A 14,451-nucleotide genomic window follows, 5' to 3' on the forward strand; every position below is an offset into this window, starting at 1 on the left:
TAAACAGACAAATTTTCACTAGTAAAAAGCTGTTACTGATAAAGCATGTTTTTCCAACTGAAGGAACTTAGGCAGCATATAAATAGTTACTGCTACCAATACATATGTCATATCCAATTATCTTAAAAACTCTATGAAGCAGTCCTAATTAAAGCTGTTGTATGGAGATACTGCGAAAACAGCATACCAATAGGGAATGCAGCCAGACCACAGGATAAGCATATAATACATACAAACAGCAAGCCGCCCAAAGACATCAAAAGATCAAATAATTAGAAAACGTCAAAAACACATGAGAAACTTCAAAACTGGAGGAATCAATCATAGAAATTGCGTTAGCACCAGACGGTGAACATGCTAAAAGGATGACGAAGCAATTAAACCTACCAAGCACTATTACCAGAAAACCACCAGAGAAACATTAGAGACGAAACAAATGAGTACACAGATAGATCTGCCACTCCTAGCAAACATGACCAAAATACCAGGAGTAAGTCACAAGCTCTACCCTACATGCTGACATCACGTACACCAGCGGAAGACTTACGCAAACTAGATATGCTCACACATATGACATAAAGCATTGAACCTTAACACTCAACCTACACCCACAGGCTAGCCATGCCACATGCCAGACATCTATAAAAGAGAACAGCTCCAGTGGCTCAGCATCTCTATATATCTCCAGCTAATTCTTTTTCTCTCTCTCTCTCTCTCTCTCTCTCTTCTCGAGAACCCCCTTAGACTCGCTCTCCTCTGCCTGCTAATGAGCCTCTCTTACCCCCTCCCCTCTATGGAGCCTCATTCTCCTTCTTCCGCTGAGCCGCTTCTACACCACTATCTCAACTGCCGACACTTTCTACCTATGGACTGTCACGACTCTTGTTTGACTGTCGCAACTCACAGCTGTACGGGGCTGAGCAAACAAACATGGACCACCCTCGAGTAAGGATGTAACTTTTATTAGCTTTTCTAACCTTTTGTCATTAATATTACTGTTTTAGAATTTGGTTAGTTGTGTATTTCATTGTTTGACTTACAGAATAAAGAAGCAACTTTTACTGGTAAATATCAGTATTGCTTACAACAGCTTAGCACCTTCACTTGTACCTGAACCAGTAATAATCAAAGTAGTTCTCACAAGCTAAGCAAAACTGCATAAACTAAACATAGTTAAAATAGATTAATATGACAAAGGAATTTCAACGCCGATGTTGTTTGTGGATAACATAATTTCTTCACATCCACCCATAACAAAGCTTCTGCTTAAGTCGCTGAACATGAGCTCAAAAAGACTTATAAAAGTATGGTTGTTCTATATTAAATTAGGCCAACAGAAATAACAATAAAACGATTGGCAAACAAAATTCCGGGTTCCGCACGCTTTTGTGATAGTTGGATTTTATACAGAAAAATAATGATATGTTGAGATCTAAACAAGCAGTTATAATGTTGTAGCCTATAAGCGCAGCAAGCTTTTACATTATGAATAGAAACTCATATAATTATACAAAACCTAATTAAGAAATTAACTATGCACATAAAATCACATTATAACAAAATAAAAACGAACACCAAAACTTCGCAAGTATTATCTGCTAGCAAAATACGCCGAAACAGAAATTTTAACGGAAGTCGACTCTGATGTTTTGCATACCGTCATTAGAATGTTGTTGGATTTATTTTTTGCAAATTTATAAATTTTATTTTATTACACATAAATAATTAATTTTATTAAAATTGAACTTTTTAATTAAATTAACATGCAACCTTAAAATGTTTTTGTTTCGAATGGACAATTTCGTTTCTATAGTGACTTCATATAAACGTCCGGGGTATATAACGGAGATTAGGTTCCTGCGAGTGGCTCTTAATAGAATTTCCATTAAAGGTGCAAAAGGAAAAAATTGTTAAAACATTGCTCAGCTAGGCACTACCTAAACTGTTTTGTTTTTTGATACAAAATAATGGTACTCTAAACAATGGCTCCCAAAAAAGGAAAGAAAAAAGGGAAAACTGGAAAGGGCAAAAAAGGAAAGAAGGGAAAGTAAGTAACCAAGCCCTTAATTTAAACTAGATCTAAGATTTGTCTATCTAGAAATGCTATAAAAAACATTTAGTTATCTCTTAACTTATTTATGCTTTTGAATACAAAAAGCAAGCATCAACGATGCCATTTTATGTTACCCAGCTTACAAAACTGCATTTCTTAAAAAGCCTGTATTTTTAGATCTTCTCAGTGATCAACTTAATCTTCTGTTTAAAAAATTATTTATTCTGAAGTTTGCACGGAAAATAAGGAACCTAAAATTGGAATAGTTATTTGGTTTAACTATTTAAGCAAAGCAAACACACAATGTGCTTATAGAATTTGCAATCAATGAAGGTTTATCAGTAACTAGAGATAGCGATCTGATAGAATGTTTATCTAAAAATCATACTTAGCTAAGAAGATGTAAATATTCTAAGTATATAAATGTTTAAAAATATTTATTGTCACACTTTGCTTTTAATAATCTATTAAATAAATGTTACTTAGTTTAATATCGTCTATCTATGAGATTAAGTTCTCAAAATATGTATTCTCTTCAACTAGCCGCATTTATTGAGTCATTTATTTGCAGATCTGAAAGTGCTCAACTTCGCAGTTTGTAAGATGTTGGTGTTGTTTAAGCAAACATTGTTCTCTGCATTCAGATGACCAGTTTTGCATTATTTGTTCAACTGTTAGGTATCGCACCGAATTGTAATATTTGTAACCACGACCCAATGTGCTTATTTCCTGGTGTCTGGTTTTGTGTATTCTACTTTACTTAGACTATAGTTACCAATTTATTAAGCTTTTATGTGTCATTATTAAATAGTAACTGCATAAGTCAGTCATTTCAAAGTTAAGCATGAGAGTATATCTCAACTCTCAACCAGGATTTCTACTGGTTTATATTGGAAGCCTGGTGCTATGCTGTATTAAGATTAACTTGTTGCTTTTAATATTAGAAAATCAGAAAAGAAGTTGGCTAAAGAGTTAGCTACTCAACAACAAGCTGCTGCGGACTCAGAGCTGTGGAACGCAAGATATGAAGCCTTAAGCGAAACAAAGAATGACTTCAGGTACACCTAAAACTAAAAGATGCATATTTGTATTTTATGAATAATATTACTTTATAGTTTTTAATTATACCATTTTTGTGTTTACTGCTGTACCATTGATTTATTTGAAGCTATATAGTACGGCAAATGTGTCATTTCAAAATATCTCTGGAGATTTGAGTTCATTTTATGATTAACTAGCAAGTTCTTTGGCACTGCAGGCAAAATGCCCAGGAATTGTCTTTGGAGAATGAGCTACTCATGAATCAGATGAGACAAACAGAAACAGATACAATTGATGTAGTGACCTTTCTCAAAAAAGAGGACCAGAAAAAAGATGGAAGAGTAAGTGGTACATATAGAGCTTTACAGTGCCTCGTATAAAGCCTTACAGCGGTACAGTTTTGCATGCTAATTAACTATCGTCGTGAAAGAGCTCAGTTAAAAGTGCATTGAGGATGCAACTCCAACTGCCTTCAGTTTTATTGTCAACTACTAAAAACATACTTTTGCATAATTGCAATGATAATTCTGGCATCGGGTCATCAAAACGCGCTATAGTTGTCTGTTCTGAACATATACTGCATTGGCAATTTAACTTGTTTTTGTACAAATTAATCTAATTATCTATTTTATTATTGGTTATCGTTAGTCCATCTGTTCACTTTTTCTGTCATAAAGCAAAGAGAATAAATATTATCAGTTATTCTTAGGTTTGGAAGGTGTTATAACTGGCTGATTAGCTTTATTGGTTAGAGCGTCAGACTAATAAGCTGAGCCCAATATTGGCCAACATTTTAGTCATTTCATTAATTGCGTGTATAAAAACTTGTGATTATATGAAAATTGATTAATTGTTGGAAAACAACTGTTTTTGTAGTAGAAAAATTAAAAAAATTTGACATTCGTACTTCATTTTGTCCTTTTTGACAATTTAGCTTTAATTAAAAATTCAACTTTTATTAATGAAGAATCTGTTAGTATTCTTAAATGAATATCAAATAATTAAGCTGATTTCAGATAAAAAGAATTACAATGGACAATGTAATCTGTCTCAATCTTTACTATAATAGCGGTAGCATCTGCTCATAGAGCCGTTCGAAGTCACACTGGCAGTGTTATGAAAAAATTGCCTTGCACAGGAATTCATCTCATATACTCCTATTTACAGACCGACACACTAACCATGACATCGCTCAGCTGCCTTGCTTTTTTTAACGAAACAGCTAAACATAATATGTTTAGCTGTTTCGTTAAAAAAAGTTTCGTTATACTGATTACTCATTATAATCTCTCTCGGTGCATGGGACTGCTAAGTGTAGTAGTTTAATATGATTTGCTTCTTCATCTACTCTACTCTTTCCTTATGATGGCTAACCTAGAGGGTGAGAAATTTGCTTTTAATCTCATGGCTTGCTAGATTGCTAATCGCTGTTATTTATGTCAAAAAATAAAAGTATTATGTTGTTAGTGAACTATAATCATTGTGTAATAATGCTGGTTTGTATGAGCAGATTGAGCAATTGGAAACAAACCTAAAAAGAAGCAGAAGGCAGCACAGACTCGAGAAACAGAGTTTGATCGATGACTTTAATACCCAAATAAACAGTCTCGAAAGGAAACTCACATCTAAGCAGGAAGATATTGGACTCATTCAAAATGAACTCATGCATGTCAAGGTGCGCTAGGTTTACATGACACCATGATATGTTTACCTTGACACCTACATGCTCTACACCGTCAGTTTAAAACTAATTTTATGTAATAATGTGGTTCTAAAATGTCAAAATATGTCTCTATTTGGACTTTTAATGCGATTAATTTAAAACTCATACAATTAAAACTAATGTTTGTGCTATGCTTTTTAAAACAATGAAATTTATAAACTTTAATTTTTTTATGAATTTCAATATATTTAAACATTTTACGTTTAAAGGTATGTATTTATGTTTGGTCTCTTTTGTCTCGGGGCAGGAGTTCAGGAAAAAAAGGGCATTGATGCAAAGAGAGCTTGACGAAATCCGAGACACGATGTTTTTGTCTAACAGAGATCATAAGGAAGAGAGCTGTAGATTAGAGCAAAAGTTTCTAGAGGAGCGAATATCGCTACAAAAGGAAGCAGACCAGAAGATCAGTGAGCTTGCTGATCGTGCCCACCAGGAAGCTATGTCGTAAGTAATGCAGATAGCGTCATTTTTCTATTCTATAAACTTGTATCTTTCCTATAAGATATGACAAGTATATTTATGATCTAATATAACAGAATTTGAAATAAAAATGGCTTTGGTTTTGTGCATTTTGTTGCCAGTTGTTTTTAGTCCGCAGAACGCTTGATTGCTGAATACAAGGTAATAAACCAAAAGGAGTTTTTCAATACTTGTATAACAAAATAAATCAAGGTTTTTCATAGAAATATTTTAGATTTCATTGAGATTACCATAGAAATTGAGAAAATTAGTAGCAGTTACAAGAAAAAATGCTGCTAAACTTTCTCAACTTTAATGTAGAAAGTTAATGGGTTTTCTCTAATTATTTATGAAAAGGCTAAATAAAATATATTAAAATAATTACAAAAAATCATTGCAGAATTTTGGACAAAATTGAAAAAATGATTTAAAAATCCAAAAATGACCAAAAAACAATAATAAATCAAAATTATTGCAGAAATTTAGATGAAACTACACGGGTGGTGTACAAGGAAAACATAGCCTTGGCAGAGAAGCTGAGCGAAAGCATGAAGGAAGAAGAGGCCCTGAAAAAACTGAATGCTCGACTTTCCGAGGAACATCTGTTTCTTGTTGCTGAGCAGGACAACAACAAAGCTGTCATTGCTAAAACAGCTACAGACAGCCAGAGGAAGGCTAGCAAACTTGCAGAGGTGGGTGACTGCATCTTGCTAAGGCACATTTTATGGGTGTCTAGTATAGGATTAGACTAGGTCTCCTTACATCTATTGCGAGGAGGGGCTGTTGTTGGAAGATGCCTAGTTTTAATGGTGAAAAATCTAAAAGTAGTTCAAAAATATTTAAAACGAACATCATATGAGGCTTAAAGCTATTCAGCAGGAATTGTTTTTGCTTTCTTTTTTGGCTTGTCTTTATTTTACTATAAGGTGCTGCTTATGTTGCTGTGTGATGTTGCCGATGGTTCCAGCATCAAAGTAAAATGGAGTGTAAAAAAGAAAAACTTGCTAGAAAAAAGCTCTTGTTTTACTTTTAAAGTTCTTTCTTTTGTATACTCCTATTTTTACTGTCATTTTTTCCACTTTTCCACTCATTTTTTACTTCATTTCTTCTATAAAAGAATAAAATGTATTTAAAAAATTCTGTCTGTACGCAAACTGCATTTGGTGAGGAGTGAATCATTGTCCATGGAAGGGTTATAACAAGTATATAAAACCTGTGCTAGAGATGACAACTCCTTGAATGTACTGGTTCCACACTCTTAATGTATTTACATGCATCAAATATAGAGCTGCTCTTAAGAAACAAGTAAACTGTTGAAGTATTAGAAGTCTCATTCATTTGCGTTTCCCAGCTAAACAGCAAAGTTGAGTTGCTGGAAGGTCTCCTCAACCATATGATACGAGAATTTAAGGAGTCAAGACGGCAACTTCTGAGTGACTGTGACGATGTACATAACCAATCACGACAGAAAATACTGAGACTACAAAGAGAAGTGGAGTTAAAGACAAAAGAATGTTCACGAGTACGCAAACTAGCTCGAAAGATTCTTGCCGAAAGGAATGAAATCGAACGTTTCTTTCTCGAGAGTCTGCAACTCGTCAAAGAAGAAATTCTTCACAATCAGTAGGACATCAATTACTAAATTATGCATTATAAAATGATATGTTATATATTATTTAAAACAGTTTTACTGCTTACAGGAGTAAAACCACTATTACTATTCTATTGTTCATACATATCATATGTATGCACATATGATACGTATAATATGCATATAGTATGTACATACTATATGTATACAAACATAGTACGTGCATACATATATACGTACATACAGTATGTACATACTGTATGTACATATTATATGTATCTACATACATATGGTATATTCATACATATGTATGAACATACTTATGTATATACATAAATACTATTTGTATGTGCACATGTATGTATGTACAGTATGTAGATACATATATCTGTACATACATATGTATAAACATACTATATGTATGTACATACTATCGCATGTACATACTATTGCATGTACATACTATTGTACATACATATGATTAACTGCGATAAGGTATGAATTGTAATTTGGAGGCTATAAAAGTTCTTATGGAACATTTTTTATTAATAAAGTTTCTTAACCGTAGAACAAATACATTTTCTTGTTTGTAGATCCAGCTGTTTTTCTAGTACACCACACTGGTGGCTGTTCACAGAAAGTTATCATCTCATGTCTCCATAATTGATATTGCTTTCCTAGGGAAAAACCATACATTGTAATTTACTTAAATTAACTTATCATTAATACTTATGATAACGTGATCGCCATGTAATTTTTTGTAAGTACATGCTAGTAGCTTCAAAGTACACTAATTTAAAGTTTATTTGAATAAAGTGAAGTGTTAAAAATTATATATCTTTTAACAATATTGCGATAAAGTATTACAAAATTTGAAGTAGAAACTGTTTTCTTTTCACTTCTAATTACAACAAGGTTATATATGAAGATAAACACTGGAATTATGGCTCAATGGTAAACCTTCAGGCACACCTACCTAAAATAGCTAAAGTAGATAAATAATTAAGTAAATAAAGTAAGTACAATAATTGTTTTTGTCTCTAAACCAAGCCAACTTTGTATTTTATATCTCCAAAACTTGATAACTGGTTTCACTGTTTACAGAGTGGAATACAAAAAGGCGGCTGAGAAGGCGTACAACTTAAGAATGTTGCAAGCCTTTTCAGGTCAAACAGCGTTTCCCAAAGTACGAACTTTCAATAAGACAGAGACGAGCACGAATAGTGTCTTTCGCGATTTAGAAGCAGCCGAAATGTTGTAAGTATTAATAGTGGAAATTATTAGAAGGTTGATCAACCCCTCCACATTGGATCCTGGTTATAGAATTAGTTTGTTTTATATTGACAGTTTTAGCGAAGACTTCAATGCAACGGTGTATATCTTAACTCAATTAGGTTTAGTAAAACCTGACATCTGTAGATTTTATTCTTTTATTAATGTGATGAGACTATCAGTGGGAACTTGTGATTCTGTTTGTTTGCCTGATTGTTTCAATATAAGATGCAGTATTCCGTAGCGAAGCCACATACTCTCTATTATTGAGGCCCCGATTCATGTTCTTTTCAACCAATAAGACTGCATACAGTCTCGGGGTTTGTAATATGATTGGTTTAAAAAAATCATAATTTCAACTGCTGTGAGCGTAGTTTGACAAAAAAAAGATTGACTTTAGATATGATTAGCAGTAAGTCTAATGTGGCCCAGAATTTCCTTTATTTTCAATCAGAGTTCATGCAGGCGGGTGTTTAAGAAGCTGGTGCTCAGGAACCAGCCAGACTTTTGAAAACAAATATTTACAATGACTTGATAGAAAGCACAGAGCATACGTGTGTCAAGTCTGGATGAAATCAACCATAAGATGCGCAACTGCATAGCGTTTATGGGAACTGTCAGACACACAATGACAATGTAGGCTTTATACTAACAAATGTCCTTCACATTTACTAGTAAAAACTTATGATTTCAGCTAACACTATACTGCTGATAACTTTAATAATATTGCTCTTAACTACTTTATGTTTCGACTGTATGCTATATGGTAGTCTCAGTCCCATAACTGCTATCAAAGGGTTAAGTTAGTGCAGGTATTTATTAGCTATAAGTGCTATAATAGACGTCTCATTACTTGACTCGTAAATATTGAAGGAGAGGGTTGGCAGTCCTACAAAAGTAAGGCATAGAAGATACCTACTATTGTTGTGTAGTACTAGTATATTAACCGTAAGATTATGATTTTTAGTGTGTAGGAGTGAAGACTTGAGTGTCACCTCATTGCATCTCAAGTCGCCCTCTTATTTTCCTATACTTGCAATCCCTCCATTTGGCTTGAGTAAAAACTGCTGACTTTTTTGTTACATTTGCTTAAAATTTATCAAACTTACTCTTAATAAAATTTGAGGAGTTACGTTGGTATTTTATGCAAGAAATGAATTTGCTTCTCATGTCTGCAGAATTGTTAACATACATGTTGCTTGTGACAAGCCGCAATGTTTTGAAAGTTTTCTATTTATAAGGTCACTGAATCTATGATATCATATTAGGGCTGTGTTGACACTACCTGTTATATGCACAAATGGTGGCATTCAGGTTGTTTATACCGTAGTTATAGCTCACCCAATATGAACTGGCTTGCACTTACTCATACTATATCAGTTGAGTAGACAACCCCTTAAACATTTGTTTCTCAATACTATGCATGTGTTGCATGACCTCACCATTGATGTCGTAATTCTTACTTGCTTTTACTCCACAAAACCTTGCATCGTTTGTGAACTAAAAATTCAGAGTTCTTTTGTAAATAATGAGTAATTGTTTTTTTCATAATTGACAATTTTCTGACTCAAATAATATCAATATTGGCAGAGCTCAACCTTCTGGTCAGGTCGACATTGCTGACTTGACATGGGAACAAAGAGAAAAAGTCTTACGCTACCTCTTTGCCAGAATGAATGGCACAACTAGGCCACCATTACGTTTGACTGATGATGTTATCAACACACGATATCTGAAAGAATCGGAAAAACTTCCCATCACACATGCCGGAGATGTGGCTGGGTTGGTATCACAATTAATAGCTAACACGGCTGAGTTGTTATCACGATAAATAGCTAACACGGCTGGGTTGGTATCACAATAAATAGTGAATATGCAAAAAGTATTGTTTTCAGTCGCCTAATTTTTAATGCATGTCAATTTATATAAATTAAAATCTACTTAACATGAAAATAGTGACCTCTTATACTCTTTCTTTTCTGATGAACTTTAAAAATATTGAAAGTTGAATAAAAAACATAAATTATTTTTTAAGAGCTATAACAGAAAGTATGACAAGTATAATGCAAATCATCATCCTAAAAATTGAATTACCGCGTACCAAATCATTTATTTCGTGGTTTTGTGATGAAATATCACTTTTTTTAAAATTGCTGATTATTTTATACATTAGAAACGTGAGAAGGTGTGCTCATCTAGTGTTTTAAATATGCTCTTCTGGTTCCAATGCATTTTTACTAATGAAATATTGACCTTGACCTGTACATGTTTTAGATTATTGGAAGATAGATAGCAGAGTGTTCTAATTAGAAGTTCTTAAAAAGTTGGCATCTTTGCTAACATATTTAATCAGAATCTTAAATTCAGTTTAGGTTTTTACTGAACCACAGTTAGGTGATTGCCCATCAAAATTTTGATGTAGCAGCGGGACCCATTCCTACCGCTGCCAACAGCTTCTCTAGGAGTTGAGCACCAGCCCGTTGTTTTAAGGTCAGCTGCTCAGACCACTAGCCGACTGCTATTCTTATTATTTTTATTTAGATGGTCAAATTAACATGCCAATCAATTCAGCATATCTATTTAATTCCTAATAACTGTATTTAATATGGTGCAGTGTCTTGACGAAGGTGTTCATATTAGTTGAACTCAGACCAAATGAGAGAAGAAAACTAGCATCTTCAAAGGGGACTGTTAGTTTTGTGGGACAAAAATTTTGGGTTTTTGGGATCTAAATTTGTGGGATAAAGTGCAGTAGAACACTGAAAGTAGTGTTTTATGAATAACGTTTTATTTATAGTTATTAATGAGAAACTATTTAGAAGACAACTCCTGATAAGCTTATGTATCTATATTTGCAGAAATGTAGAGGCTGACCCGTTTTATGACAATATGCTTTCAACTCAGCAGCTATCAACTAAGGACCACGATGACTTTAGTGGTTTACTGAATAAACACTCAGTTGTGCCTGGCATTGCTTCAAGATCTCAGGCTGTAACCGCGTAAAGAAGTATTTACTGTTACTCATAACATGTTTTCAGAACTTGCAGTTATTTTGTCTTTCCATTTATTTTATTATGATCTTTGTTGATCAAATGTTTTGAAATGCATTCAGATTATGACTCATCTTTGTAAAAAATAGCAATATAACAATTTATTGTTCAAGCATTTTTATTTCCCTTGTAACCAATATTCAATAGTATATACATCTGTGTTCACAATGCTTCTAGTGTATTATAAAAAATTGCGGTGTTCCCCACTAAGTAACATTGGTCAAGAACCCCTACCAGTATGTAATGTTAAAAATTTAATTTTAACATCATAGACATATAAATATTAAATACCTAGATACATAAATATCAAATCTATAAACCAATGCATTTGAAATTGGAACAAACACATTGAGTGCCTGACAAACTCGGCAAGAAGTTTCATTTTTGACTTCCTTACAATTCTCACTTTTGGCATCTTCTATGAAGGACGGTACCTCGACTCAGTTTAGACCAACTCGGCATGATTCAGGACATCCTGAGCCAGCTCAGCTGGGACTTACATAAAGAGGCAGGCCTCCTAGCAAAAATTTATATAGAAGGCACAGGCAAGCCGAGAAGCCCATTTGTGCTTGAGTCCTTCAGAGCCCATTTGCGCTGCTTGTGAACTATTGAATGTCTTATTCTATAATCATAAGCATACCAATTGCATGTAATAAAGTCAAGGCGCACTGAGTAATTCTTTGCGTGTGGATCTGGTAAATGTGAAAGCACAATCCTTTACATTTCTCAAGATTTTTTGGGGCACCTGTATACATTCTTGCAAGTAACTAGTTTCAATCTTTTATATGAGTTTGAAAAAAAAACATTACTTATGCTTTACACATCTTTTGTGGTTTTTTAAAGTTGTGGATATACCCAAAATCTTTGGTGTCTAATAAAAGCTATACCGTGACCAAAGATTTACCTTGTGTTATGAAAGTAACAGCTTGTAAAGTTCTTTTTCGTTAGTAGTTATTGATCAGAAGTAGTCAAGTATATTCAACTTGCTATCTTTAAATGTATATCAACATTCTTAGTGAGGTTTTCATTCAAGTACATAAAAACAAATGCTTCTACGAGTGTTGCTATCATTACTAAAAACCGTAAATGCTCATTGATAAGTACTCACTGATTCCCAGATGTAAAATATGGTACAGTGCCAGTAAATTTTGTATGTAGTTGCATTGGTAGTGCAGTAGTATGTCACAGCCGTGCAGTATAACTGCATTGCGTTCTTTTGCTACTGTACAGTACACAGTATGCATGGAGAACAACTATTTCTTAATGTGCAGTTAGCAGTATTGTGCCGTAGTAAGATTACCTACTGCACTGTGGGCAGTGCTAGATGCAGTGGAAGTAATTTTAGTGCACATTTCGCTGTGCTAGATGCAGTAGGAGCTTTTGCATTACACTGTAGATACATGTTAACCTTACGTAAGCCATATTTTAAGTATTCAGGATTTCATTGAACTTCATGTTTATTGAGGTGTTCATTCATGTTTATAAAAATAAATATTTTTAAAACTTTTAGACCTCATTAAAAAGAAACTTTATTACTAGATAACTAAGTTGAATAAGTTTCCGATGCCATTGATTGAGAATTTACAGATGTTTTTAGAGTTCTGACCGTGTTTAGGCGTTGCTAATGTAATAAAAAAAATGGATGATAAGTACGACACTGAGTTTCCGCCATTGTCGACGCAGAACAAAACCCTTAAAATGGAAATGGTGGCCCTGAGAAGGGCTGAGGTGGTTGGTGAGACTACTGGCACTCAAAAATCGATTTTTGACTGGTGAGTCCAGTAGCCCGAGAGGGTCACTGTCGTCCCCGATAGGATCTTCCAATGGGCGAATGGTCTTGGACCCCACTTCATGCTTGTAAAAGCGAATGAGCTGTCAATCAGTGTGTACCCGTAATTGTAGACGTCAGAATGCGCAAGAGTTGATGACGTCTTTTCTAAGCCTATAATCCGGCAGCTTCAAATTGCTAACTCAACGGATCTATATTACGTTCATCGCAATTCAGACAAATTTGAATAGTCATTTATAAGGCGCACACTTAACACTTGTTCAATGTAGAGTGTATGTATGTGTGATACTAGCAATTTTTTTTATGTTAACCATTTATTACCATATTGTTCTAAGATTTGCATGTTACTATACAAACACAAAAAAAATTATTAATACTCATATTGCGTGATTAGTTAGTGACAAATGTTATCGTTTTTGTATTCGAAATATGTTATTGTGGAATTGGTTGACCTGATTACTGTGCAGCCAATCAATTTGTGGATTTTTCTTGGGATTGCTATATAACCTGCCGGTTTGATCATTGTTGGTGTGTTACTGCTTGGTACTGAGAGATATAACACCAATAAAGATACTGCGTTCTTTATAATAAGCTCTGTTTGATTTTCAAAAGCAAATAGGGTATAAAATTCTTGTCACTGTTTCTGCCTTTAGCATTGTGATATTAGCCAGCGTATCATAGCTGCTTTCACTATAAATGCTATTGACCGAACATCAAGAATTATTGCGCTTGGCTTGCTAGGGTGTAACAATTGAGAGAAGTCGCCATCGAGTCTGTTTATCGGCTCACTCCCGAGTCTGTTTATCGGCTCACCCACGAGTCTGTTTATCGGCTCGCCATCGAGTCTGTTTATCGGCTCACCATCGAGTCTGTTTAACGGCTCACTCCCGAGTCTGTTTATCGGCTCACCCACGAGTCTGTTTATCGGCTCGCCATCGAGTCTGTTTATCGGCTCACCATCGAGTCTGTTTATCGGCTCACCATCGAGTCTGCTTATCGGCTCACCATCGAGTCTGTTTATCGGCTCGCCCTCGAGTCTGTTTATCGGCTCACCCACGAGTCTGTTTATCGGCTCACCCCCGAGTCTGTTTATCGGCTCGCCATCGAGTCTGTTTATCGGCTCACCATCGAGTCTGTTTATCGGCTCGCCATCGAGTCTGTTTATCGGCTCACCCACAAGTCTGTTTATCGACTCGCCCACGAGTCTGTTCATCAACTCATGGAGTTTGCGTAAACTCGCTCTTGAGTTGGGAGTTGGCTATCCTCAACGACCAGAATTTACTTCACTAAAATCCATTAGGTGGGTGAAAAAGACATTGCAATGAAATAAACATTGTTTTCTATATTGAAAGATAAATTGTCACTGCATTCATACGTACTTCAAATTTGAAATGCGTCTATGCATTGCAAATTTATTTTCTCTTTCCTTGGACTAATTAAAGTTCTGAGTTTGCTCCAAGCTGTCTCCAAATT

At 34.6% G+C, this 14,451-nt stretch overlaps 1 protein-coding gene across 1 annotated transcript; it reads left to right on the forward strand.

Annotated features, from left to right (window-relative positions):
- Nucleotides 1-1,865: 1,865 nt before the first annotated feature.
- On the forward strand, nucleotides 1,866-11,209 carry LOC137401068 (basal body-orientation factor 1-like). Its single transcript, XM_068087419.1, has 10 exons — nucleotides 1,866-2,047; nucleotides 2,998-3,111; nucleotides 3,312-3,435; nucleotides 4,605-4,769; nucleotides 5,065-5,261; nucleotides 5,755-5,968; nucleotides 6,628-6,899; nucleotides 7,972-8,124; nucleotides 9,730-9,921; nucleotides 10,998-11,209. Exons 1-10 carry the CDS (start codon nucleotides 1,983-1,985, stop codon nucleotides 11,140-11,142), a joined length of 1,641 nt encoding a protein of 546 aa, XP_067943520.1. The 5' UTR covers nucleotides 1,866-1,982; the 3' UTR covers nucleotides 11,143-11,209.
- Nucleotides 11,210-14,451: the final 3,242 nt, after the last annotated feature.

The sequence above is a fragment of the Watersipora subatra genome, chromosome 7 (genome assembly GCF_963576615.1).
Source record: "Watersipora subatra chromosome 7, tzWatSuba1.1, whole genome shotgun sequence".
Lineage (NCBI taxonomy): Eukaryota > Metazoa > Bryozoa > Gymnolaemata > Cheilostomatida > Watersiporidae > Watersipora > Watersipora subatra.